The following is a 27,838-nucleotide window of genomic DNA, read 5'->3' on the forward strand; positions in this document are numbered from 1 at the left end:
AAGTTTGGCCCTTTTTTATTTTATAAATTAAGCTCTTTGGTAACGGTAAATGGAAAGCAACTCTTTCCGTAGATACCTAACTGTGGTTTCCAAAAGCACCACTGTGCTTCGAAACGCCAGCGCAGACGTCTTCTGTTTGTATCTCTCGATATATCCGTCACGCCGATAAACAGAACTATCCTTTGAAGTCCGTTTTTAGTCAGCAGTGAGAATAGAGCAAGTCTTCTCAACCGAGCAGAACAGGCTGCGTTCTCTCATACATTCACACATTGTTCTACGTACAGCATTGCTAGTCGCTGCTTGTTCTTGAGCCGCATTCTTCAGGGTGGGTTCGAATTTCACTCTAGAAGTCTCGTTAGTCGTAGTTAGCTGCTTGTACCATCTTCTCTTGGATCTTTTCGGATCTTAAAGAATTTCCGGTCACTGCATGGATCTTTACGATGTCCACGGGTAGATGTTTGTACCAGAAAGATTTTATTTTATCGCAAGCAATTCAAAATTAATCAAAATAATTGCAAATCAAGTGGATTTTAGCACGAAGTAAATGCATTTTAATGAACGGAACAAAAATGCTGGTTATTGAATCTGTATAGATATGCATCAAAAAGTTCTTTTATTTTTGCTTATCTTTATTGAGTTTCTGTTCTGAACGGTGTTTGTCTATTTCAATATTGGTGAAGAGTTTTTTTCAGTTGCTTTTTATTGGGATATACGCATTGGCTGAGTAAGTGATTTATGGAATTCTGTTTATACATCTTTGTGAAAAAATACCTGAGATTCGAATCTAATATGTTTACTCGACGGACGGTTTTTCTTGTCGCATATTCAACTGAAATACAATTACGTAAATTTTTATAGCCTTCAGATTTAGTTCTTTCTTTTCAGGAAAACTAATTTCATATTTGATTAAAATATAGTCACTTGATCGGCAGTTTTACAAACTGCAGAGTCTACTGAAATATATTTGTTTAAAAAACAGTTTATTTTGCATGATATTGTCAATAATCTTATAGAACCATTGCTTAATAATTGTAGCAATGTGGAATATTTATTAAAGTACTGTCTAATAGTCGTCAAGGAAAGTACTTCTTGGCTCTATTTTCAGATATTTATAAAAGAATATGATCACCGAGAAAAATATATCTTTTGCATCTGGAAATAAAACATGCTTAGAATTTATATCTTTCTAACCATTTTTTTTTTATTCTTGTTCGATAAATTTCGCAGATAAATTTTTTGGGTTCTTAAAAGACACGATGAATGAATCTAATGCGCAAAGAGCCATCAATTTCAGCTCCATAAAGTCTAACAATCATTGAGGCATACTTGAAAATAATTCTTAAAAAATGTCCTAATTTCTGACGTTCTTACAATTCCTGGAAAATGGTTATCGAAGAGAAAGCTCCAACTTTTGTCCAAAAGCCGAAACTGCGGCAAGAGTATGAAGGTGAAACCATTCTTTTCGAATGCGTTGTTATGGCTTATCCCAAACCAGATGTTACCTGGTATTTCAATGACAACCTCTTGCACAGAACAAACAAAGTGGACCCTCTAATACGAGAACTAAGTGCAAATCGTTTCTATATAGCGCTAAAAATTAAGGATCCTGAAGATGATGATTCTGGATTATATAAAGTATGTGTGTCTAACAGGAAAGGAGATGCGACGGCCTCTATCAATGCTAATTTCCGAGGTTAGTTATTCTGTTTAATATATTTAATTTGAAGCACTTGGATTCTTTTTATTACACGCTTCGTTTTATTTGCATGTTATATTGAAACTAGTTTTTCTTGTTCCGTATTCAAGATTTTGTATTTGATATTCTTAAACAAGCGCATTTCAAAATCAATCTTTTATTTATAATTAATGTTTTCCTTTGCGATAGTTATATGAAAATATTCTCATTTACCTTTAAATATAGAAATAATTATTTTAATTGAACTTTTTAGTTTTTCTTTTAGAAAATTAATCGATTATATCATCAGAATGAATATCCTTAGCAAAAGATGTTGACCGAAATCGTGGAAAGATTACATGGCTATCAAATAATCGAGCCTAAATTAGTTCTTAATTCATTTTAAAGAAAAAATAGAAAAATATTACATATGAGAAAAGATAAATATTATCAATTTAATGAGAATTTATTTATTTATGAGCTTTAAGGTTCCACTGAAAAGCAAAGGTTGATGAAATTAGAATTATATCACTTTTTTAATGATATATAACATTATTTTGGCCATTCTCAGAAACGAATCCAAGGCCATATTGTTATTTAATACTTCTGATTTATTTACTTAAATCTGTAAAGAAGTTTTCATATTTGATCACAGAGTGATTCAAACCGCGAAACACGTCTTAAGGGTCTATTCCAAGTAACAGTGCGAGAAGAAATACCGAAACTCGGCGCAGGCTCGCTCTTAAAAAGCACTTTAATACAATTAAGTTTGTCTTAAAATTGATGTTCATGTAAAAATAAAATAAATAAAAAATCAGAAAGGTTTCATATTTTAAATCACGTCCAAAGGGGCGTTTTTTTTAACATTTTGTGTGTTACATTTATGTATTAAATATGTCCTTTGCACTTAAACCATAAAATTCAGTTCAACAGCAATATCGCACAATTGTTTTAAAATGAGCATATCTTTAGAATTTCCGATACAGAGACTCACGCGCTGGAGATAAAAATGTTTTTCTGTACAACGTTGCCATGGCTCGCTTTGAAATCCTTGAGTTTGTTAATCAAAAGTTCTCTAAAGTTTTACAAAATATGAAATCGATAATAGAACAAATTCCAAATTTCAAAGTTGGTCTTCCGTATGCCCATATTCGTAGGAGGATTACTTCATTCAAAATTCGCTGGTTCTATGTACCGTTGTTTTATCACAATGCGAGAAATATATATGCATTTACGCAGATTTTTCATGATTTAATTTCTTCAAATATAATGCAGGACTCTAACATTGGGTGGAAACAGTTTGAAAAGTAAAACGGACATTTATAGTGATTCAACGCAAAATCGTAAAACGAAAACAATAGTCCTTCAGGGACAAAGCCCCTTTGATGAATCACTAAACTGATAAATGAAGGCCCATACTGCTCGATTTCTAAGGAATCTTCAACTTCTGATCTCATGAAGTTTAAACAGCTGTTAAATTTTGTTATATACTCTCAACTCAGTTTTAAAAAATCACTCATTTCACCTATTGCAAACTGTGCTAGGGTCTATGTTCTTTCCCGAAGTCCACAACATTCCTTTTCCTTTTCGACCTATAGTTTCTAATTTGGAACAGGATCATATATATAATTTGGCCAAATATTATGTTTCTAGATTTTTTTCTTTTACTTTCTAACAATATTTACTCTGTAAAAAATTCTTCAGTCGAAGAAGCACTAAAATGTCTTGAAGCGAGGCTTCGTGAATTCTATTTCACACATACTGAAATTGAAGAGTTAATTTCTCTTACTAAAATCTCTTTGAGTAAAACTCGTTTTATTTCCCAAAATAAGTATTATCGCCGAGTCGATGGATTAGCTGTTGGGTTAGCCCTTCAGTTCTGTATTTGCTGACATTTGCATGCACTATTCTGAGGTCAAACTATTGAAGGAACTATCTTTTCGTCTCTGGGTTCACTAAGTAGGTGACACATTCGCGTTCACTTCGCGATTCGTAGATGACACTTTCCAGTTCACTTTTGAAATTGAATCTGACAATATCCTTCTCTTCCTCGATATTCTTATAATCCGCAATGAATCTGATTTTAGCACTACTGTTTATCGCAAACCCCTTTCTGTGTGTTTGCCTTACCATGCTAAATTATGTTATCTGCAATCATTTCACCTGCACCTGTTTACCCTCAAAATCGACAGAGCCTTGGTTGAAATATACGCCAAACAGACGCTTATTTCTTTGTCTAATTTTATATCTGTAGTATTTGATTTGTACCTTTAAAAGAAAGAGGAAAACAAAGAGCAGGATAATTTCAGGAAATCTGTTTCTGTCCGCGGGAGCTCAAAAGCATCTTGACGAGACTGAGGTTTTGATTCTTAACACGGTGCAAAAGCTTGCAATTTAAATGTGACGTTTATAATCTGATTGTTGGCTACTTTTAACACTTTTTGCGTTTTTATCTCTTAATCTCATAGAGTTTGATGGTTTTTGGTAATATGAACTAGATCCAAAACTCTAAAAGTACAATCTACGAATTATAACTGTATCTTGTAAGTACCACAGAGACAGGGAAAAAGTGTAAAGGGCCCTTTTATTAACTCAAATAAAATTTAAGAATCGGCACCAACTCGTTCTTGCAGAAGCCAACATCTTTCGCTTAAATTAATGATAATCGATGAACTAAAATTAATAAAACTAAGTTTAGCCTATCGGCTTCATAATTTCAAAAACGCGCAAGATAGCTCTGATCTAAGGTTGGTGTAAACAAGTCTGGTGGCAAGAATAAATCAACGCCGCAAAATACTAATCGCAAGAGAATCAAACCATGGTCTTCAAGCAGGCAGAACACATTCTAATTCTACTTTTTAAAACCTTCCTTTAAATGGTCTCTTTTTCTACCTCATTTAAATATCGCGCAAGGTAGAAATTTACACTCTTGCAAGAAATGGAAATCAGGGGGATAGGATAGAAAATCAACATAAAATAACTGATTAGAATCTTAAATGATACTTTATAATCTACAGATATCTAATACATCCTTTTATATATGGAATTTCGGTATTTTTCTTTTCTTTTTCTTTCTTTCTTTTTTTTTGGGGGGGAGCAGAAGATTTTCACCTATGCTAGAGAAATTTTCTGTTCTTCTTAACTAATTTCATTTAATGCATTTGTTTCAGAAATTAAGTACAGTTTTAAATGTACCCTATGTATATTTTGTTCATTAAAATGGTCAAACATGAGCCTCTTGAATACAGCAATATGCTTGAAGTCAATATTATGTTTTTATGCTCACATATATAATGTAAATTTAATTCAGATATAGATGATACTTGTTGCATGTAGAAATATAAATTTAATTGGTGGAATATGGCGCTGGGTGCTGAAGATTTTTTCTTTAATAAATACGATCATGGACATTTGAAAACTTTCTTTATTTGAAGCATTATTCTCCATAGCATGTAAGCATCTGCATTGTACTAATACAGTGGCTCCCCTTTTCTAGAATTTTACGTCATTGCTACGGTATATAATTAAAAGAATGCCATAAAAAGAAAGCCTGCTGTATCATTTAAGATTCTAACCAATTATTTTATGTCACTAAACGAAGGCAAAAATTAGAAGGAAGATTATGTTACTGCCAACATTGATACTTTTTTATTTCTTGATAGAAGGACATAATGTTTTATTAGTACGACCGGTTACTAAACGTTTCCATTAGAATGCTATTGAATAAATGATTTCATTTTCAGTTAGCTGTTATGTAAGGACGTGAGATAAAATTTTAGTTGTAATTTGTACAAGCGTTTAAAGTTTTCTTCTGAGTTTAATAATTTTTCTTTCTGTTCTAAAATTGAAACACATTATTCTGAAGTCCTCTTTGCAGATTTTTGGCAATGGTACTTATGTAACACAAGTGACGCGTGTACTTACGTTAAAGCAAATATGTTTTCATTTTTCCAATAACATGTATTTGCTTTATATCATGTAATTAGAGCTTTTAGTAAGTAATAATAATAAAAAGATATTATGCTTCTCTATAAAATATTACACAATTTCATCTTTTTTAATCTATCATCTGTATATTAATTATCATCTATATATCATCATATATTAATCTTTTTTCTAATCTTTCTTCTAACGCCTGCTTTCCTTTAGAAACAGCGTGCAAGGTCTATAATTGAATGTTGCGTCGACCTTTCAGCTATATAAGCTGCATAATTCAGTTATATTGTCTCATTATGCTATGCATAAAAGTTTTAAATATCAATGGACTGTTCGTTATGAAAAACCTCTCCATGTAACCAGCATTATTAACGTCACTATCTAAATTAATATTGAAATTACTCAACGAGATAGAACTTCTGCATCATTGCTTTGTTTAACAAGATGTTTTTCAATGCGATGCGAATGCCCTCATATAAAAATTACACAACCTGGGACTTCCAGGCTACATCACAAACATAATTAAATCCTACCTAACCGGTAGACACTTTGTCGTTCATGTTTCTGGTTCATTATCCAAAAACCGGCCTATACGGGCTGGTGTTCCACAGGGATCCCTTCTGGGCCCTACCCTATTCAATATTTACGTGAACGACATCCCCACTACACACAACACAACACTAGCCATGTATGCAGACGACACAGCGATCCTTACGCAAAGTGCATTTGTTAGTTCAGCAATACAACAGCTACAACACTACATCCACTCGCTAGAGACTTGGCTGACCAAATGGAAAGTCAAAGTGAATGTCGACAAGACACATGCCATACTGTTTACTACTAAGAAGAATTTCCCGACTCACCTGCAAATGTATGGTGTGGACATTCCCTGGGTCAAGCAGGTCCCTTAGCTTGGGGTGATCCTCAGTAAATCTCTTACATGGAACCCACACGTTACACATATTCTCAGGAAGTTTTGAGCTAGTAAAGCTTCACTCTTCCCCTTAATTGCTCGAAACAGTGTTCTATCTATTGATAATAAGTTGCTCATTTACAAAACCATGTTGCGTCCAATTCTTAGTTATGCATGCCCCGTCTGGGCATACTCGTGCAAAAGTTTGAGAAGGCAGTTACAAGCTGCCCAAAACGGGGTATTGCGTATGATATGTAATGCCCCCTGGTACATTCGGAATAGCCAAATTCGTAAAGAGTTCAGAATAGAGGATCTTTGTTATTTTTATTGCCGCCTATCTAGGGCATTTTATGATAAACAGGAACTTCTGGACAATCCTGGGGTTGTTAACTATTGTTATGATACTAGGGACCCCAATTTCAGTAAACGCCCAAGAGCGATCCTAAATGTTAGTAATAAGTAATTTTGTATATGTGTTATGCAAATTGTTGCTCAGATTCTTTATTGTATATTGTTCTTTTTTCCTCCTGATTGCATTTTGTTTTTACTAGTGGCATTAAGGCGTCGCACTTCGTATTTTGTTTCTCTTGTGTGTACATGTATTCTTCTGTGAAATAGTTGTTAAAAATAGTTAATTATGTATGGATTAGTAATTAGGTACTTCAGGAAAAATATGTATTTATTTAATTATTTAGCACATTCAGTTATATTTCTCATAATTCGAAACTTTTATCATGTTATTCGATGAGGGGTAGGGCTATGCGCCCAGGCACCCTGGTGGTTAAGCACCGCAGTTCAATGTATATAATGAACTCATGGTTCGGATTCAGTATATTGCCAACCATCCACATTAAAACTAAGCTTGCATGTGAAGTTTACATTATGTATACTAGATTAGCAAAGTGGCCTGAAAGTAACTTTTGTTAATTCCAGTTTTAGGAGCATGAAAATGATTATTTTATGAAAACCATAACAAGATTCTGGTTTAAAACTGAAACTTTATTATTTTTATGACAATGAATTATTTTGCCAGTAATCTAAAACTTTTGGTGTTTGTTGCTGTGCATCTTATTTTTTAATATTCCTTTTTGCTACTAAAATGTTTCTTTTTTTCTTTTCAGCTGTGGAAGAACATAGCCCGTAAGTATCTCTCTTTTTCCTGCTCGAAAGTGAGTTGATAATTTGCTTTTAATGCGTCTCTTATTCTTATTGTTTAATTTATTGATTGTATGCTGAAATGCGCTTACGAATACTAATCATATTAATGTAATTGAAAAAAAGTCATCGTAACATTTAGAAAATATGCAAAGTTTCAGTCTTTTCTCAATTTTTACTGCATTTCCTTTTCATATTCATATTTTTATATTTAAGCCGTTTTGAGTACCGAAAAGAAATGCACAAATAAAAGGAATTTTTAAAAATTGAAATTCTTTTTGAGTTGTATCTTAATTTCACCCAACAGTAAAGATTTTAGGAACTGATAACGATAACTATTTTTATTTGAGAAGAAAGGAAAATATTTAAAAAATTTTCTTCCATGAAGTTAATTTTCTCTCCAATAAAAAAGAAAATTAAAAAACCGCTATAGAGGAAAGTTGAAAGAGCGAGAGAAAACTAAATGGGAAAACTAAGTTCTTCTTCTTATTTTTATATCAGAAAAAATTGAATCAAGGTAGAAATGGGAATAAGTTGGAATGTCTCTGGAGAATGAAGCAATGAATGATAAACTTGCTTATATTTGATACGAATACTTGCGTTTTTTGTAGCCCTTTTTTTCTTTTCTGTTTCTTCGCCAGTTCATTCACGATGGGATCTGCCACTTGTTAGCTTTTACTTGGTAATCTTCCAAAGATTTTTTCCATTTCCAGTGGGGCCTTCTGTTTCTATTACAGAAACAATCCCAAAAACAATGGAAAAGGTGAAATAACAAGTCTGAATTCAGGCCAAAATATTTCTTACTCTAAATATTGTGTTGTGACAAAAAATCTTTTTTTACTAGCCAATGTTTTGTTCTCCACTGCTTTAAGATTCCTCTTTTCTAAGGGTCACTTCTCTAAATTAATTTTTTTTTTTTTTTTTTTTTTTTTTTGCATTCGGATGCAAATTTTCTATTTTGAGTTGCACTGTCAAAATGTTACTCTCGATAAATTTCTTAATATTTAAGAGATTGGCAATATAATTTGTAACTAGAATATTATATATAATAATATAGTCATATTAAGAGATCTTTATGCATAGCAAATGAAGTTAAATTAAGTACAGTTTTGAAAGCATTTATTCCAGGCCCGCATTCTAATGATAAAAAAATGTTAATTATTGAGTGTAATATTAACGTAATATATTAATATATTGTAAAGTTCTAGCCTTTTCTAAATCCTTAAATGAGAATTGATAAACCACATATTATTTGCCTTCAGCAGTGGAAAGATTTTCGCGCATATTTTTTTACTTCCTTGTAAGAAGTAAAAAGGAAGTATTGTAATCGCGAAAAGCTTCAGGCAGCATATTTCAACGAAAATATCCATTTTGACCGCTTTCGAATGCAATTTAACAATGTTTTTGCGTGATATCTGTACGTAAAAACAGAATAAAAGACTCGTTTCCTCCAAAAAAATTATAAAACTGCTTTAAAATAAATTCTTAAGAGAAGTTTTCGTGGCGTCTGTACGAACGTATGTACGTATCTCGCATAACTCAAAAACGAGTAGCCTCAGAACCTTGAAATTTTGTATATAGGACTGTTATAACATGTGGATGTGCACATCGTATTTTGGTTGCAATCGGCCGCGCCAAACGTATATAAATATATTTATAAATATATCCACTCTGTTACCCGGTTCAGTGATCTCAGTTTCTTTACTCTTATATGTTTGTAAATTGTACATTTTTTGCTTTAAAAATGATTGAATTATGTTGTTTTTATGTTCTAGTTAAGGGTTTTATGCCTTTAGTAAATCTGTATGCAATATTTTTAGAATTATCAACAATTTAAAAGTTTGGAATTTTTTCGAGGAAATAAGCGTTTAAGATTTACTTCGTAATTTTTAATACAGATATTTTGAGTTTTTATGTATTTTTGCGTTGTCGCGAAGTGAAAACTGAATTAATTGAATGAGAAATACTCAATCGTCTGTGAAAAACTGTTTCTTTCTTGTTTTGTTTGCTTAATTTCTTTTATACATAGTTCTAGCTATAGTATTTGAATAGAACATGTGGCAACAATTAGATAATTCTTTAAATGATATAAATTTTGTGCATTCTGAGTTATAATATGAACGAAACATAATACTGTTAATTAAACCTAGCGCCAGAGGGTCGCTATGGTAAACAAAGTGAATTTTAAAGAATGCATTTATTCTATTGTGTTTTATGCGCTGTCGGCGAAGTAGGTTTAATTCAATCTAATAAGTTTAAATGAAATGCAAGAAAAAATGCGTATAATTTAATATTCCGTACAAGGAAGTCATGTGGTGTACACATCAGATTTTTTTTATTTACTAAAAATAATCGGTAAAATGGAACTCAAACTATTTTCCTTGATTTTACTATGCGTAGCGTTGCAAAACTACAATTAAGTACCCATTGTAATTTGCAGCGCTGAACTGCTGAAGATTTTTATCTGATTTAAATTGACTCAAAAGAAAAAGTACCAAACAAGTAAAAATCCAAAGGAAGGCTATCAGTTGCTTTTTTGCTTAGCCCAAATTTTCCTATTCAGGGCAAAACTTGTGTCCACCGAAAACATCGCGGACGAAAACGTTGCGGAGAAAGCAACACCAGGAAGAAAATGTCGTTATACACCCCGCCCCTCCAAATTGTGAAAGAAAGCAAAGAGAAAACGTCTCGGTATTAAATATCATGGTTTAAAATAATGTGCTGAAAAACTTTGCAATTTTAAAATATCGCCGTAAATTTCATGGTAAAAAATAAACAAATCATCGCATGATGACAATATCTCAGGTATGCTATTTCTGATTGAAGACATTTTATAGGAATCTTCCTGTTATGATCTGTGAGCACAAAAGAAGTAAGTTATATTTTTACCTCTTTATTTCGTATTTCCGTGTTAACTGTAATAAATGTTTATTGAAAATCCAAAACGGAAATCTGCAGCATTCAAAATCTGGAAATTACTAAAAATTAATGCTTCATAAAGCAGTTACGTTATTTTAAACTTATATTGCTACAAACAGACGGATGAAAGGCTTCTTTGGAATAATATTGTTGCGTGCGTATAGATTCGTAATAGACTGAATGCACACAGGTCCGAGGATAAGTTCATAAACTTTGTTGTATCAAAACTAACACTTCAGAATTCTGGAATTTTCCACAGAAATACTTTTACAGGTTTTTATAGCATCACAGAGTACAATCAGTAGTTACACTTCAAACTACTAAGAACATTAAACACAACTCAAAACAAAGCGCATGGTTAAAGCGTTACGACCTCGAACTAACTCGGAGATATCTCAGTACTCCGAATTTGAGCTGAACTAAGAACTCACAACAACAACAACAACTGAGAGCAGATGCTGTCTCTGGCTTTATATAGTTTTCACACGGCTGCCGAGAAATGTCTCGTACTTGCCGAAATTAGTGGAAGGCGTATGAGGCTGGGTACTGTAACAGTTGCATCTGAAATCAATTATAGTTACTCAATTACTATACCTATTAAGGTGATACATGGATGGACCAAAATGTCGCCAAATCCGTTGCCAGCTTGGCAATATCTCGCCAAATTAGCGAGATAGCCATTTACTCATTGTTAAATAGACTTGTCCCTGTATTCTTATTTTCTCGGCAGAGCATCCTCTCTCTAGATTAGATTTTCATGTTACATTATACAGAAAAATACAGCAATTTCACACATGATTTCACTGAAAGTATCCGTATATGTACACTGCTCAAAAAAAAAAAAAAAAAAAAAAAAAAAAAAAAAAAAAAAAAAAAGACAATCCTATATCTCCCGATCTACTGGGCCGATTGACAAAATTCAAATTGCGTTCTTCATGTCTTGAAAGCGCGATTTAGGATATATATTATATTTATATATAGCACTATTCTAACATAGGTATTTTGACACAAAATCGGACTTTTTCTGAAATAACATACCAATTTTTTTACATATTTCGATTCTACGACTCAAATTACGCCTAAATATGAAATTTTGTAAAATTTGGAGCGAAATTTACGGAGAAATTTACAAATTTATGTTGGCACTTCTTTGTCAGTTTGCGCCAAGAATACTTCACTTGGCGAACTTCTTAATATATGGCAACCTAGTTTCCTTTCCCGTGAGAGGGAAAAAAGTCACCATCGTTCCTTTTTTCCAAATAATATTCTTTATATTATATTTTTAATTATAACTTATTATTTTAAGTAATTTTTTCTTTTTCGAATTTCATTTTAATTGTTTAAGTTGCACGTTTTTTTTTCGAATAACTGTTTTAAAAATTTCTATTTACCTATTCGAACTGCGTAAATAAAGGGCAGCGTTTATTTTTTTCAAATAGTTTTCTTTATATATATATATTTTTTTAGTTATTATTTTAGGTAATTTTTAAATTTTTATACTTTTAATTTAATTGTTTGTGTTGCATTGTCTCTTCAGATAATTGTTTTAAAATTTTCTATTTATTCCTTCGAACTGAGCATTTTAAATATATTTATTAATATCAATTTTCCAGAATTTGATTTTATTTATTTGAACTGCGTTTCTTTCGGAAGAATACTTTGTAACCCAGACTACGATGAGTTTGAAAACTGCATACTATATTAAAAGAGAAAATACAGTAAAGCACAGTTTTACACGCCTTTCAATGTTCCGTTCAGAAAAGATATATATAAATAAGAGAGATGTATAACCGACATTTTAACTTAGGATGACTTGCATACACTGCTTTAAACAGTTTTATCATTGTGCCCATTGCTTTACACAATTTTATCCTACATTTGGTTTCTTAAAATGCTATTCATATTTTAGTCAAATATTTTATTTTTGAAATCGCAAGAATCAAATATCATAACATTGAAAAGTTTTAAATTAAAAAAAATACAAATACTAAATTTTACGAAAAAATTTATTTTTGTTCTCTTTTTCTTTAAGCATTCTGAAAGTATATTAAAAAGTATCCAACTTTTCGAAACATTTTGGTATTTCTGACAATCTTTTTAAATAAAGTTATTGCCTTCCATTTCATAAAGGCCCACAAACGGCCGAGCGGTAAAGACGCTGATCACTGGTAGTTCGGTCCGAGGTTCGAATCCCGCGAATGGGCTGGTTGCATGGGTGTTTTCGTGGTTTTCCCGATGTGTAACGTGTATACGAGCCAGGTTTCCTTAGAAAGTCCTCTACGAAGGCATCCCTCCCTTTAGGCAGATAGCCCTCGTGTGCTTTGCCATAATTAAATAATCAAATCCAATCCTTAATTAAATATAATTGATTTGTAACTCCTACTAGAACTGACGTTAAGAATTGAAGTGCAAATAAATAATATCGTGTGCAATCTTGATTAATATAAAATTAAAAATATTTGCATTCAAACAGAAAGTTTTTTGAAATATTTGCAATTACTTTATAAGAAGGATTTATTAATAACGTAATAATTACTTATTATATTACTGATGATTAGGGTTCAGTTCTTGACAATTACATTCTAAATTAGAATTTTAAATTAGAATAATGAAAATACGCTACGCACAAAAATACAATTTAGGATAAAAAATGAGTTGATTTTTTATGTTTTAAAACTTCTTGCCGCTCTTTCAGTCACTTCAAAAGCATCAGTTTGTTTAGAAATAAATTGTGCAGTTAATGTCATAAAATTCAAATAAACATCAAACGAAAATTCTCAGTTTTAGACAATTCGATTTAAACGAAGTAAAGTAGCAGACGATAAAACGCCGAAGGTAAAAATTTACTCTTATTATTATATATATATATATATATAAAATAATAATAATAATAAAAAAATAGAGAGAAATTAAAAAAAATATTAAAAAATTTATTTAAAAAAATAGCTTTTCATATAGTATTAAATAAATATTTATTACGCATCATGAGGGAAAAAAATGTCATATAATTAATTCTTTGTAAAATTTTACTTGAAATTTAAGGTTAAAAATAGCTGTGGCAATACAGTGTAACAAAAATCCATAGACCACATTTGGCGTTATTATCGCTCAAAAAAAAAAAAAAAAGATGCTAAATTTCAAAACGGGAAAATATGTAAATTTGTGTATATCTTAGAAAATTTTGAATAAAAAAGTCTAATTTTTTGCAGATATGCTTAAAAATATACCTACTTCAAGATGATGGTAAAACCTTTATAGGTTATAATTCAAAATGTTTTTCGAAAAATTTATAAAAATTATTTAAAAATAGAAATTTAAAAAATAAAACACCAAAAATGGGTAAATTTTATTTGGAATGAACCTAAATTTCGAAATGTGAGAGAAAAAATCAGAAAAGTTTAATAAAAAAAGAGATATAAATAAATATTTACCAAATTCAATTAACATTGAAGAGCTAAAATTTTGAGAGCTAATATTTCAAAAACTACTCGTACGATTTTTACAAAACTTGGTATTCTGGCATAATTTGAGTCGTAGAATCGAAATATGTAAAAAAATTGGTATGTTATTTCAGAAAAAGTCCGATTTTGTGTCAAAATACCTATGTTAGAATAATGCTATATATAAATCTAATATATATCCTAAGTCGCGCTTTCGAGGCATGAAGAACGCAATTTGAATTTCGTGAATCGCCCCAGTAGAACGGGAGATATAGCACTGTCCCCCTTTTTTTTTTTTTTTTTTTTTTTTTTTTTTGAGCAGTATACAACGTTTGTAACACTACATTTGTTGAATGCTTTAAGCAAGATTTTTTTAAATAAATTTTTATATTATTTGCAATGAAACAACGTTACCTAAGAAAGCATAACAGAAAATACTACTGATAGGAAACTATACTTTTTCTTCTGGGAGTGATTCAATAATACATATAATATTCTTATTACTGTGTTTTCCTTGTTAGTCACGTAACGTCTAAGTAAAATTATTGTTACGAAATGTCGAGCTGCGGTAAGATAATTTGCCCACAAAGCGGGGTTAGGGTTGCCAGAAAGTGGTAGGAAAAAGCAGGATTTCCATATTTGGAAACAAATCGCCCATTTGGCGACAGTAATGGCAATATGCTGTAGACGGAGCGAGAACATTCTAGAACGCATCCTTAGCGGTTTCCTCAAGAATGTTCTCGAAGGTAGGTTAAAAGCTATATATATATATATAACCTTCCTGTACGCGGAGTAGAAGCGAACCTTGAGTTCAGTAGTAATGTCTTGAGTTCAGAGGTTAGCTTGAGATCGACCAAACCGAGTCGGGAACTGTACTTTAGTGCTTTGCCGTGAAGCTGTCTTCACCGGTGTAACCTAAAGGCTGTGTTGCTGATTGCTTCAGCGTGTTTATCGTAGTTTTTCGATGGCTCTTAACCTGTATCTGGAACCGTTCTGTATAATACTGGCGAATAAATTATGTTTTGATTTTTCATCACATGTTTTCGTCAGTTACTCCAAATCCACGAACCAGTAGAACGCAACATTATATATGTGCATAGTTAAACCGAAATCCACAACTGTCTAGTAATGATATTTACAATTGACCTTCCCAGGGATTAGGTACGTCAGTCTATTTCATTATAAAAAATTCGCCCGCATATTTGCTTCCAAAGAAAAGTGGTTGAGTGATCCAGTTTTTACACTACGTTTCCTCACAATTGCGTTGTTTGTCGAAAATGTTTCACTTAAAGTACTGTGCGGTCTAGTCTTCTTAACTGGATCTACTTAAAAGCCTAAACTGCGACTTCCCGCAAAAACTCAAAAATGAATATCACAAGGGAGGGTGTAAAAGACCCATTTTTTTAACACAGTAGTTTACAGACGGCACGGATTTATGTGCTTACCCAGTCACCGACCACTTGCGGTGAGAAATTAAACATATAGTGTTAAATTACAGAACAGAAAAAAAAAAAAAAAAAAAAAAAAAAAAAAAAAAAACTAAACACATAATGCAACATTACAAAAGTTGTTTTAATATAGCAGGTTGACTCAGAAACCTATACCGGCGAGATAATAATTTGGCGGCAAGAATGCGAAGCCGAGATTCAAAATTTAACAGTTGGTAGAATTAACAACGTGCGCTCTGAATAGCGAAACCACGCTCTAGCTAAACGTTTCGCTACTTCAGTTTAAATGCACTCTCGTTCATCCTAACTGATTTACATACTGGCGAGGAAATGTGAGGGGAATAAGAGAAGAAAGAAAAGGTTAATAAATTAAAATAACTATTAGTAAAAATAACAGAACCCTACACTACTACCTATTACTTTAAAGTTCCAGTACTTTTCAATCCTGGGTAGTATTCCTTAATTTTCTAGTCATCCCAATTCATTTCGTCTGACACAGAGGCGCTGTTTAAATTCCTAACCAATTAAGTATTTTTTTATCCGAGTGCGGTCTAGCAGTTTTTCACATTTTTTTTAACTAAAAGTTTTAATTAGTGTTACTTTTTATAACACTAATCTGTGTATAAGCAAATAATTTCAGTAAAATTTTGCTTAAATTTGTAGTATCTTTTGCATAATGTAACACGAAAGCCCTCAAAAACAGAGCTTAGCTAGAAAAGTACGACTACAAGGGCAAGTCTATTTAACATTGAGGTAAATGGTTATCTTGCTATATCGGCAAAATATCGCCAAGTTGGCAATGGTTCTGGTGACTAATTTTTGTCGCCAAATTTCGCGAGAAGTACCGTCCTTGTATAACTGCAATTTGCATTGTAAATGAATAACTGCAGTTGATCCCTAGATGTAACTGTAACCGTATCCGTCCCTTATAATGCAACTTAACCGTATATTTCCGTATTCGTAACCGTATTCGTTTCGTGTTCCTTTTACAGTATTACGGTGGTCCTTGTTTTTATTATGCAATTCTGGAATGCATTAGAAAATATAATTTGAACATTTTTCATCAATACGGTTTGTTTTCTGAATAACAGCAGCAAGAAAATTTAATTCTTAATGGAAACGCACATTATGAAACTTAAATTCTGCGAGGCTCACTCATATTAGTTTTCAAATAAAATGCAGGATAATCAAAGAAAATCAATGTGTGAGAAATCGAGATTTCCGTTTAATTTTGTAAACCTTTCTTACTTGGATATGATCATTTAAATTAGTTCCATTGCTAGAATCATTAATACGTGAACTTTTGAAGCTGTCGGAATCATTTTACAGAAGTTTCAGACTGTGTGTCTGGTTCCAAACCCGAATAATCGTAAACAATCTGCATCATTTCTGCATTATTTATCTGTTAATTTTTTTCTGTTATATTGGTACAACAAAGTTTTAAAACTTATTTAAATAATTAAAATATGCGACAATCAAAATATTTTGAGAGAAAAAATGCCGGCAAAGCAGTGTAAGAGAATGACTCTTGAAAAATAAAGAGAAGCCTCCAAAAATCAGGGAAATGATTTTACAATTTATCATTTACTGAATTACACAATCGATTATACTTATAATTTACACAATCGAGTATAACTATAGTAAAAAAAAATGAAAAAAGTAATGGCAAATCATGAATTGAACTGAAGAAACAAACCTGCATGGTATATAAGGGCAGAAGTGTGAAGTCCCAGAAGAAATCACCGACTTATGTACATGCAGAATACTTAAGTTTTAACAGGCCACAATTGACTTATTTTTCTATATCTTTCGTTTGAAAATGCCTCGAACCCATTTGTTACACTATATGGACTTACAGAATTGCCAGGTAGGCATCACATTCTAAAGTGTACTGCAAGATGTCAATAAAAATACCTCATCGGAAATAAAGACGTCTGTTTATGATAGGTCCAGATGCTGAAAGACATTTTTAAGTGTTTATATTCTTCAATAATATATCATTACCCATTTTTTTCTTGTACTTTTATGTTACTACTTTTTCCGTCTGGATTTAATAATAAAAAAAGAAATTTTTGATGTTCTCAAGAAACATAGAACTATCCTCAAGAAACATAGTCCTAATAGTCGTAGGCCTTACGTAACGTAACCGGCCGATGTGTTAGATACAGCGTTCTTGCAATATAGAGCAGAAAAGTACAAGGTTTTTAAGAAACTCTTAAGGGTATGAAAATGTGTTTACAGCAGTGTTTCTATTTATCAATAACTATTGTCTTCTGAATCATGCATCTCTGTGTATCTCTATCATTACTATCGTATATTGTATCAAATACTGTAACTTTTATGCGCATTTCTTAAAACAGAGATAAAAAATAAATATTTTTTAATAGAGTTTCTGTATTTTATAATAGTAAATAATAAAATAAACTAATATTTGCAACCATTTTCATTCATTCATGCAGTTGTAGCTGTAGTATTTGTTTAAATTTTATTTGGTATTTCTGGGCTATGCAGCTTCTAATCTAATCATAAAAATCTCACAAAAACTTCAAATCATTTTCCAATATATAGAATGTTTATAAAAACATTTCTCATATAACTACACGTCTAAGGGTTAAATACAATTGCATTACATTAAGTTCGTTTGTTTAGTCACCTATTTTAGTTACCTTTTTTTCGTCGTCTTTTAACAGCTTTAATTCAAATCTCAAATCCTAGAATTTCAGTTTCTGTCATTTCAAGTTTATCTTCCCATCTCTAAATATGTTTGTCTTCTTTCTTCTTTCTGCTGCACACCTGTAAAATGGGATGTCAAGCAAAGAAAGCGAAAAATATCACAGCTTCGTCCAAGAAACAGAAATAGATTTCCAGAGTTAAAAAAATAAAATTTCTGGTGGTGTCATTTAGAGGGTACACCCCCGCAGGGTTCTGTTTCGTAAAATATCCTGCTACCGAGTCCTGATTGTCCTCTAAAGTAGTCTCACTAATTTACAAGGTTCTAGATTGAAACATAAATGTTCGAAAAAGTTGAATTGAAGTTCAATGACAATTATTATCCTTGATGTGTTCTTTCATGAAGTCTGTTTTCTGCAATTCAGAGTAAAAGTTTAGTAATGAGTTTATGGAAAATACTGGAACGGTTTATTGAGGTGACAGCACTCACATTTCCTTCAGTCTATAGAAGAAAATTTTATTTACATTTATAGGATACAAGAACTCTAATTTAAGCCTCAATTTCGATACAAAAATTTATTTTAATATATTACAGTAATTATTACAATTTAGGCTATGTGCTCCAATCGCCATTAAGCAAAATAATCATTGAATAAAGCAAAAAAAAAAAACTCTTATTCTAAACTTAATTTCTTATTGTTTGCATTATATCAATTTCGAAATGACAGTCTATAAAGACACCTAAAAATAGATTGTGTTAAAACTTATAACGAAATTTCCCAACAAAAACTTGCAGTTTCATTTCAAGATTTGCATTTGATAATGGAATTATCATTTTTATTATCAAAGGAGAAACTTAAAAGTATGAATGGAAATTTTTCGCAGATGCATTGCTGAGATTGTAGACTGTTTACGCCTAATCTTCTTTATTATAAAAGTAATTATTTTGGCAATTCATGCATATCATGGATTTAATTCTGAAATTGTTAACATTTTGTCAAGAGATGGTGGTCCATTTTCCCATACTGGGAGCACATAAGTATATAGCCCTCGTATGCTCTGCTTAAAATAGATAATTGAATCCAGTCCTCTTACTTCATTTTATCTACATTTTCTGCAAACAAATTTCTCTTTAGGATAATTTTCCTATGAGCCTCGAATCCTACTTTTTCTGGATCGTTGAATGATTTTATTAGGTTTATTAGGTTTCTCTTCTTATTATTAAAATATTTTCTGGATATTTTGTACCAATTCTAGCACTGAAGAAAGCATGAAGCATTGAAGAAAGCACTGAAGAAGCAGACTCGTATTGAAAGCTTGAATTGACCAGCTCTAGAAATCTTTTCTGATAATCAAAATCCTATAGTTGTTGAAGCTGTAAATTTAAATTTACGGCTGCGTGGCTAGCAAATTACGTTATATATGAGAGACCTCATGAAAAGCCTCATGTAGATAGTCCATTTGTAGGATTTGGGACACAGGTCAACGTATAGCGACTTTGCTATACGTTGCAACGTATAGCTAATTCAGCGACTTTGTCCATTTGACCTGATAAGAGAAAGAGCAATGCTCAGAAGAGATAAATATTTTGAGTTGCACAGTAAGAAGCAATTATTAAGAGAAAAACAGTTATGTGAAAAAATTTAGTAAGTTAATTCAAAGAAAATTTTATTATTTTTTTTTCGGGGGGGGGAACAATTTGAAGAGATTAATAATGTTACTGAGTAAGAGAGTAACAATGTTATATTTTAATAATGACCTAAATCCGGTAGATCGATATCTGGTGTAACAATTGCTTATTCATTGTTTATTCAACTTTTGTTCTCAGTAACGATCTTTTTGGAAGTTCGTAAACTAATATTTATTGTTAATGTTTAGTAGTGATGGTTTAGCAGATTCTTTATCTCTTTTTCTTAATTATTTAATCTTATATGTCATTTCCATTCTCACTTATAATGTATAATTTTATTTCTATTCATTATAATGGGCTTCCATATCTGAAAACATTTTACAATTAAAGCTCTAAAATGATGGTGTTCAGAGATGTGTTTTCCTATCAGCTTCTGTGCGAATTCGATTTTGTCCTTGATCTAAACTTGAAAAGGTGAACTTGACAGTGGCAAGTGATTGAACTGAATCGTGATATAAGGTAGTCCCTAATATACGATGGCTTTCGACCGAATAATTTTTCGATTTTAAGACAATTCAAAAGGTATGCGCTTTTAATAAGAAACAAAATCCGAATTTTGATCTTTTCGAGGTTAGCATTTTACAGTTTATTACCATTATAGTCAATGAACTGGTTGAAGATTTAAAGACTGTTAGCTTTTCCGAACGGGAAACATGAAAAATCACTTAGCTCTGGAATCAAACCGCGGATCTTCTGCTTGCTTTATGATTTAGACTAATCACTATACAGCAACTGCATTAAAAGACACTACATCACTATATTAAAGTTTGACCATAACTCGTTATATTTGCTTCATTAATGTGCTAATAAGGAGAAAGGATGATACATAGACGGCCAGTTCTAGGTGATGACAGTTGTCAGCCATATTTTAGTTCGGATGCTTCTATAGAGAATATTAGGTTTTTGAAGACGAAAATGTAAAAATCAGTTATTTCTTTGTTGATAATTAACCTGTGATCTTCCGTTTAATATGTGGATATACTGACTACTACAGTCATGAATGAATTCGGAAGGATGCCATAATTCGCTGCATAAGTAATGAAAGACAAGTACAGTATGCTTTAGCATACAAATTTTAGCACTGAAATTTGATATTGTTAATTTCTCTGCTAAACTTGTTAATGCTTCAATAATTTTGATATTCCGGTACTATCAGCTACTTTTAAGGCCAGTAGAAGAAAGACAAACTGAGAACCTTGTTCAATATTTCACCATTAAACAGCTATCAAATGGAAAGACCTAAACTGATTATAAATTTGCGTTAAAAATTAAGGTTACAAACACGATACATGTGATATCTTGAAAATAACTGTTTTATTGTAATGAAATTTTGTGACTTCACTGGCCAAGCCATGCTGCGAAAACTTTCTTTTCTCCCAAGATGCGATGGTATGACGTTTCGACTTTTTTGATTTTAAGAAAATCGTTGAGCAAATGAACTCAGTCTGGCCTGAATTATTCTCCTCGAAAATAAAGTCTTGCACCAACAAGATCTCGTAAAATCTTCACATAAAATTCAAGAACCTCGTCCTTATGAAGCTATGTAGTCACAGTGTCCACATCGAAGCCATGCAGTAATGTTGGGCTGTCCAACAAAATCCTGCCCCCCCCCAGATATGGGTTCCACTTTCTACCAAAGTGGTTAATTTCTTTCATATTAGAGTAATGGTAGCAGGACTCATGATTTCATCTCTTTATGGAATCGTGCCACATATCGATCTCTCACACGAATCGTTACTCTTAGACGGTTTCAACTGACCTTCTGGTGTAGGTTCCTGTAGTTTGCAATTGGTATTATAATTTGAATGCTACAATTACAGACTCTCATAACCACCAATCGACTTCCACTTGAGATTCGGCAGCCTCAGTCCTACAGTTGGTTCTTCATTTCAATACATCAACTAAACCAGTGCTTCTTCAGCATTTTTCATTCATGATTCCTTCTTATCATTGAGATTATTTAACAAACCCATATATTAAATATAAAATAAAAATATAAAAATAAATATTCTTCCATATATAATTTATTAGTTTGGATAACACTATGCATATGAAAAGAAATATTTTTAGATTTTTTCAAGTATTAAAAAAATTAATGAAAAAAATCATGTTTTAATATTAGAAGGATGTATTTGTTGCATAACAAATTAAATCCTAGTAATTAAAATAAAATTTGACACTACTGGGTGTAAAGCATCTTCAACATTTTTCAACGTTGAAAGATATTTAGATTTAATAAGCGTTAAAGCTGAAGAATTCGTTTCACATAAGTATGCGGTACTGAATGGCAGAAGAACATTTAATGCCTTTCAGAAATTGTGGGAAATTAATTCTCCGAACCAGAATTCAATCAATGATTTTGCGGAAACTCAAGTTTTGAGTTACTCGATACTGCTCATTAAACTCCTCGAATGCTTTATATGGCAGATGATTAATCTCATTAATATCAATATAAATAGTTTTTTTAATCCAAAAATGCTTTTTGAAATCTAAATCCAATATAAAGTATTTGCAGAACTGTGGTTTTAGGAGTTTTAAGCGATCTATCATTTCTGAAATCAATATTGCAGAAAATTTTATTCTACTTAACGAATTGTTGATAATTTCAGCCATTGCTAAAACTTATCATTTAACTATTCATCACTGGAATTCAAATGAGTAGCCAGTATTCAAACTAAGGTTTTTGGATTTTAAGACAGAGCATGTTTATGGCATCGCGTGCAAACACATGTCAGTTTCCTGCCAGATCTGATAGTTGCAATTATCTGGCCTTGCTTATTATCGCTGATGATGTTTAAAATTCTGACGCTTCTGTAGAGTAGTGAGACAGCTTCTAGTATAGTAACTAATTGTGTAGTCTTTGACTACTTTTCCACGTTTAACTAAATTTGACTGTTTTATTAGTTTTATTTAGCCACGAATCGTGGCTTATACTGTAGCACAAGAGTGCTTTTTGTGTTCTAAATTCTATTTAAATAAAAAGATTATTTTTAACCTTCTCAACGACTTGTCGTTTTTTTCAGACGTAGTAATAATTCGCTTTATGTCTGTTAGGGAAATGGACTTGTCAACTTTAGCAGACCAAGTGAAAACCTACAAAGTTTTACAATTACTTTTTCAATTACTAGCTTTTTAGTTTCAGTTGCCAATAGTCCAAAACGTTTCGAATGTGACATTTTATATCATATTCTTCGATTATTGATCTTTTTAATAAAACTTTCAATTTTAGCGTTCGAAGTAAATATACTGCATATACTTCTATTTTTCGTTGATGAGACAAGCTGAGATCGTTTAGTTTCTCAAAAATATCTGATGAAAGCCACAGCTTTGATAGCCATAAGTCATCTTGAAAAGAGCGATTAATCATCGACTAATCTGAGATGATGATCCTTAATAGAAGAAAAACATAAAAGTTTTTTTTCGATTAAGGATGTGATAATTTTGTCTTTTAATAACAATAATCTCCATATTAAAATTCGTCCTCTTAACAGTCATCTTAGTTTTGCGTGCAATGATACGTTTCGGTATTCGAAGTCTATGTTTTTACAGAGATTTAAAAAAAGACGAGCCTGTTAACGGCACAGCTTTTAATAAATTTTATAGTAATTTTGACAGCTTCCTGAAACATATCGTTTAATGGTGTTGCCAATGTTTTTACTGCAAAGGCCTCTTGATGGATCAGGCAGGGAATAAAAGTTATGAGGCCTTTACTAGCAGCTTTAATTAAAAACAATATTTTGCTTTGACATCGCTTTTGCATCATCTGTGCATACCTCAACTGCATTTTCTCATTCCAAACTTTTAGTTTTGAGAAATTCGTCAACTTTATTACATATGTCTTGCTTTCTTGCATGTTCTTCCAAAAGGCGACAAAATTACTGTTCTTCATCGATGTTTTCTTTATAAATTTTCTTTATATTTTCTTTATAGTTGTTAGTATATGTATCTGGCGTATAATAACAATTAAGTTATCTTCGAAATTTCAGATATTTCCTTCCTCCAACTGAATTGTAGATTTTGGAGTTTCATTTAGTAAAAAGATGCTTGATCTTTGCCAGTGTTAAAAATTCTATTACTCACCGTGTCTTTTGATGAAAGGAATATTCTGAATTTCATCGCCATACTTACTTATGCGAAGTATTTATACTATTTAATAGTAGTAGGAAATAAGGTCTCCAGTGGCGTTGTATGACATTTTATTTTTAGCAGTCAGATTTAAAACTTCGTATGAAGTCAGTAACTAGTTTTTACTAACAGTCATAAATGCCTCAAAATATTGTTTATCTGAAGATTTTAACAATCGTTCAAAATACTGCTTTAGTTTATTGCCTTACGAAGGATGTTTGGATTCAAGATACTTTTTACATTTTGATGGTTTCATAATCTCCATACTAAACCGATATTGCAAATTAAACAGAAAAGTTGTTCATGAGGCTATCACAGTTGTTGAAAGATCGCAGATTAGTCGATGATATGTGTAATTATGGCAAAGCCTCGAGGGCTATCTGCCTAAGAGGAGGGATGCCTTCGTGGAGGGCTTTCTAAGGGAAACTGGCTCGTATACATGTTACACATGGGGAAAACCATGAAAACGCCCATGCAGCCAGCCCGTTCGCGGAATTCGAACCTCGGACCGAACTACCAATGTTCAGCGACTATACCGCTCGGCCGCTGGTGGGCCTAGATCGCAGATTAGAGAAATGTCTTATCAGGCTTGAAGACTGCAGCATAGCCATCTGCATTATTACCTTTGCTACTGAAGATCAACCATTTCTGTATGGATAAAAAATTATACTAACATATAAATAAAATAACATCTCTCATAATAATTATTCAAATAAATAACAACCGTAATCAAGTAAAACAATAAAACATAATATCGTATTGTTCTTGTGATATACACAGTTGTTGCGATGAAACAGAAACAAATGATTATACTAAAAATGCGTTATAACACTATACACATATTATATATGACATCAATTTTAAACATCAATGATAACTATTTTGAATTGTTGCAAATTGTGTTAACTTTAGTTTTGGGTCAAGTGTATTAAATATGAATGTCTGTATTTCAATTTTGTTTGCTACATTTTGCGTAATATTCAATAAATTACATGGCATTGTTAAACATTTTATTGTAAAAAGCTTCGTGATCAAAGAAGCTTTGCTTAAATTTAAATGTCTGAACATTATAAGTGACGTTAAGTTTAATGGCATTTTGTAGGTTTGTAGCATCACATGCATTTTCGACATACAATATATTGAACTTATGGTCAGTATGTTTTGACGTTAAGTCAAAGAGCACATATATAACTGATATTTTTGCAGTCAGGAAAGTGTTGTAATAAACACATGGCCAATAGTGCCTAAAATGCCGTAAATTCAACCTAACAGAGTTTAATTGCAGTCCGATACACGCCAACGAGAGAATTTTGATCTTTGCTAGTCTTTAGGATGGTTACATAAGCCCATGAGTTGGCAAGATAGCTTCTGTAAACAGAGAGGGTGGATGGTATTAATAGCAACTGCCTTCTCTTTTAAGTTACTTCAAAAGAATTCATTTGAAACGCAAATGGAGGAGATTTGTATCATGGGTAAATCGACGAGACTTCTAGGATTTTAAAGTTCATTATGTCGCTTTTTTCATCTCATTATATCGGAAATTACTACTAAAGGTTGTCAAAATGCTGGCATGAACAAACAGTTTCTGTGTTCTAAGGAAACATAATCCAATACTGTGCGTCCAGAATCTTAAGTATCGAAATATATTTACAATTCATAAAAATATTTAAAAAATATTATCTTAATTTTACTAGAGTCCTGACTATTCTAGGTGATGTGGACCCATACCATTACAGATAATTTAAAATTCTATTAAAACGGAATTCTGGCAGCCATTGCAGATAGATGAAATACACTTTTCTTCAGTTTGTACAACAGAGTATCGTTTTTAAATTTCTTTTCATAACTTATAAAAATTTTCATGTTACATAAAAGCAATGAAAATACAAGTTCATGTTTATTTTTTATGATAACCCATTTGATGATTTGATATGCATGATTAAAATAAACTTGTGGCTATTGTAGTTTAAATTTTAATATCAATGCCTCTTTCTGATGAACTGGAAATGCTAATTTAAAGTAAGAATGTTGCCAAAATGCATAAATAATCTTCTTATGCATTTTATCGCTCTGAATTATCTTAAAAAACATCTTTCAAAGTTTTTAATGCAGTTCTAGTTTTTTGAAAACCACCAATGGCTGAATGAGTAAGAACATAGAATTTTAACGGTTTTTCTTATATGTAACGTGACTAAGAGTAATGTTTTCTTAGAAAGTCCTCTAAAACATCCTTTCTCAAGTGAATAGTCGTCAAGTACTGTAATTTAAGAAACAACATAAATCTAGCTTCTCTATCCAGAGTTTCTCAGACCTCTGTTCCTGTAGCAATTAGAACAAATGCATAAGAAAAACATTCTGTCTATGTAGTATGATAGTCACATCAAATCGTTTATGAATTTAAAGAAAAATACTGCATAATGCTAACAAACTCTCGCATGCTAAAGCGATTGCTAATTCGAATTTGGTTTAGTTACCATTTTATCTGAAGTTAACTTGTGTCGATATTCGTTTTAATTTATGCTTGATAGCGAGATTATGTTATATTAAATACATTTTGGAATTCTAGGGTAGAAAAAGTGCATTTACATCTAATAAAATCTAAATTCCGTAAATTCAGAAAAAACTTGCGAGATGAATTCAGCAATGCAACAGAACTCCAGTTAGTTAGATTAAATGCGACCACATTTCCTTGGGCTAATCGGAATATTCGGGTAATTGTATGGTATTTTTCTGTGATCCACATAAATGTTTACTGCAATGCAAGTGAAAACATTTCATGTTTTGTAAATCATTTCTTATTTCAAAAAAGACTGCACATTAAGAGAGAATGAAATGTCTTTATTTCCATCAAAGGAATGCAAAACGCGCTAACCTCAACAATACTGAATAATGAAATTATTTTTTATTTGCCTAATCACATATTTCATTTTTGTTTTCAGCAAAATAAAAGAAGAAATTAATTTTTATTTACGCAGGCTCTTAAGTAATCGTAATTTTATTGTTCTCCGGCGGAGGAAGAAAAGGCATAATGCCAACACTATGTTTAAGCAGTATTTACGAAAAGAAATTATTGTTATTGCCTGACAATGATTCGAAGAGTACACAAAAGATATTTTTATATACCATATGTAATTAATTTCCTGCTAGTAAGCTACATATTTCCCGAATGATACATACTGACGTATTTTTGAATTTAAGCGAGATGAATGTTAAAGTATTTCTACAGCATGGAAAACATCTATGCAGTGAAATTATTCCTACGTACTTTAGAAAGCAAGCCTAACAAAGTAACAAAGGCTATATTGGATTAAAAGACTGTCGGAATAATAGACAGTAAAGGCATAGATTATGCGGCGAAAACAGTCTCTCCGAACTCTTCAGTGGATTTTGAGTTGCGGAGTATAGGAAAATCTATCAAACGCCAAAATGAGGAATATACAAGCAGTTGGCAAAAATGAACAGGAACATATACTACGTTTGAAATCATACCAAGATTTCTTGAAAAAATGTATGGGCAGAAAAAAGTACTTTACAGCATACCAAAAACGAAGAAAATTCTCCAGGTATCAAGTAAGATATTTCAAAAGCAAGTTTAATGGCAATTGTTGTAAAGGTATAACTTCTTGAAAATTTTCTTGGTTATGCAATAAACTTTGATACTTTGTTGGTTATTCTGGCATCCAGCGGGAGATGCACTACGCCTGCTCTTTCCAGATTTCACCCCTTAGGGTCCTGACGTATGTAAAAGTCCAAAAATGAAGCTTCTCCAGTTGAGATAAGCTTATAAAAGAAAATGAAGTGAAACCTTGAGCTTCGGAGATCAGCAAGCCATATCTAGGGCAGCTGAAGAAGGACAGGGAAGTGGAG

The 27,838-nt window shown here is 31.8% G+C and overlaps 1 protein-coding gene across 1 annotated transcript in view; it reads left to right on the plus strand.

Moving 5' to 3' along the window:
- The first annotated feature begins 321 nt into the window (after positions 1–321).
- Positions 322–27,838, plus strand: part of LOC118188284 (twitchin-like) — a 384,165-nt gene continuing 356,648 nt past the window's right edge. The window contains exons 1-2 of the mRNA XM_085813574.1: positions 322–1,693; positions 7,646–7,664. Coding sequence (XP_085669700.1) covers positions 1,384–1,693; positions 7,646–7,664 — 329 coding nt within the window. The 5' untranslated portion in view covers positions 322–1,383. The remainder of the gene's footprint in view (positions 1,694–7,645; positions 7,665–27,838) is intronic.

The sequence above is a fragment of the Stegodyphus dumicola genome, chromosome 1 (assembly GCF_044657685.1).
Source record: "Stegodyphus dumicola isolate Sdum_Otavi_A_Nest chromosome 1, ASM4465768v1".
Classification (NCBI taxonomy): domain Eukaryota; kingdom Metazoa; phylum Arthropoda; class Arachnida; order Araneae; family Eresidae; genus Stegodyphus; species Stegodyphus dumicola.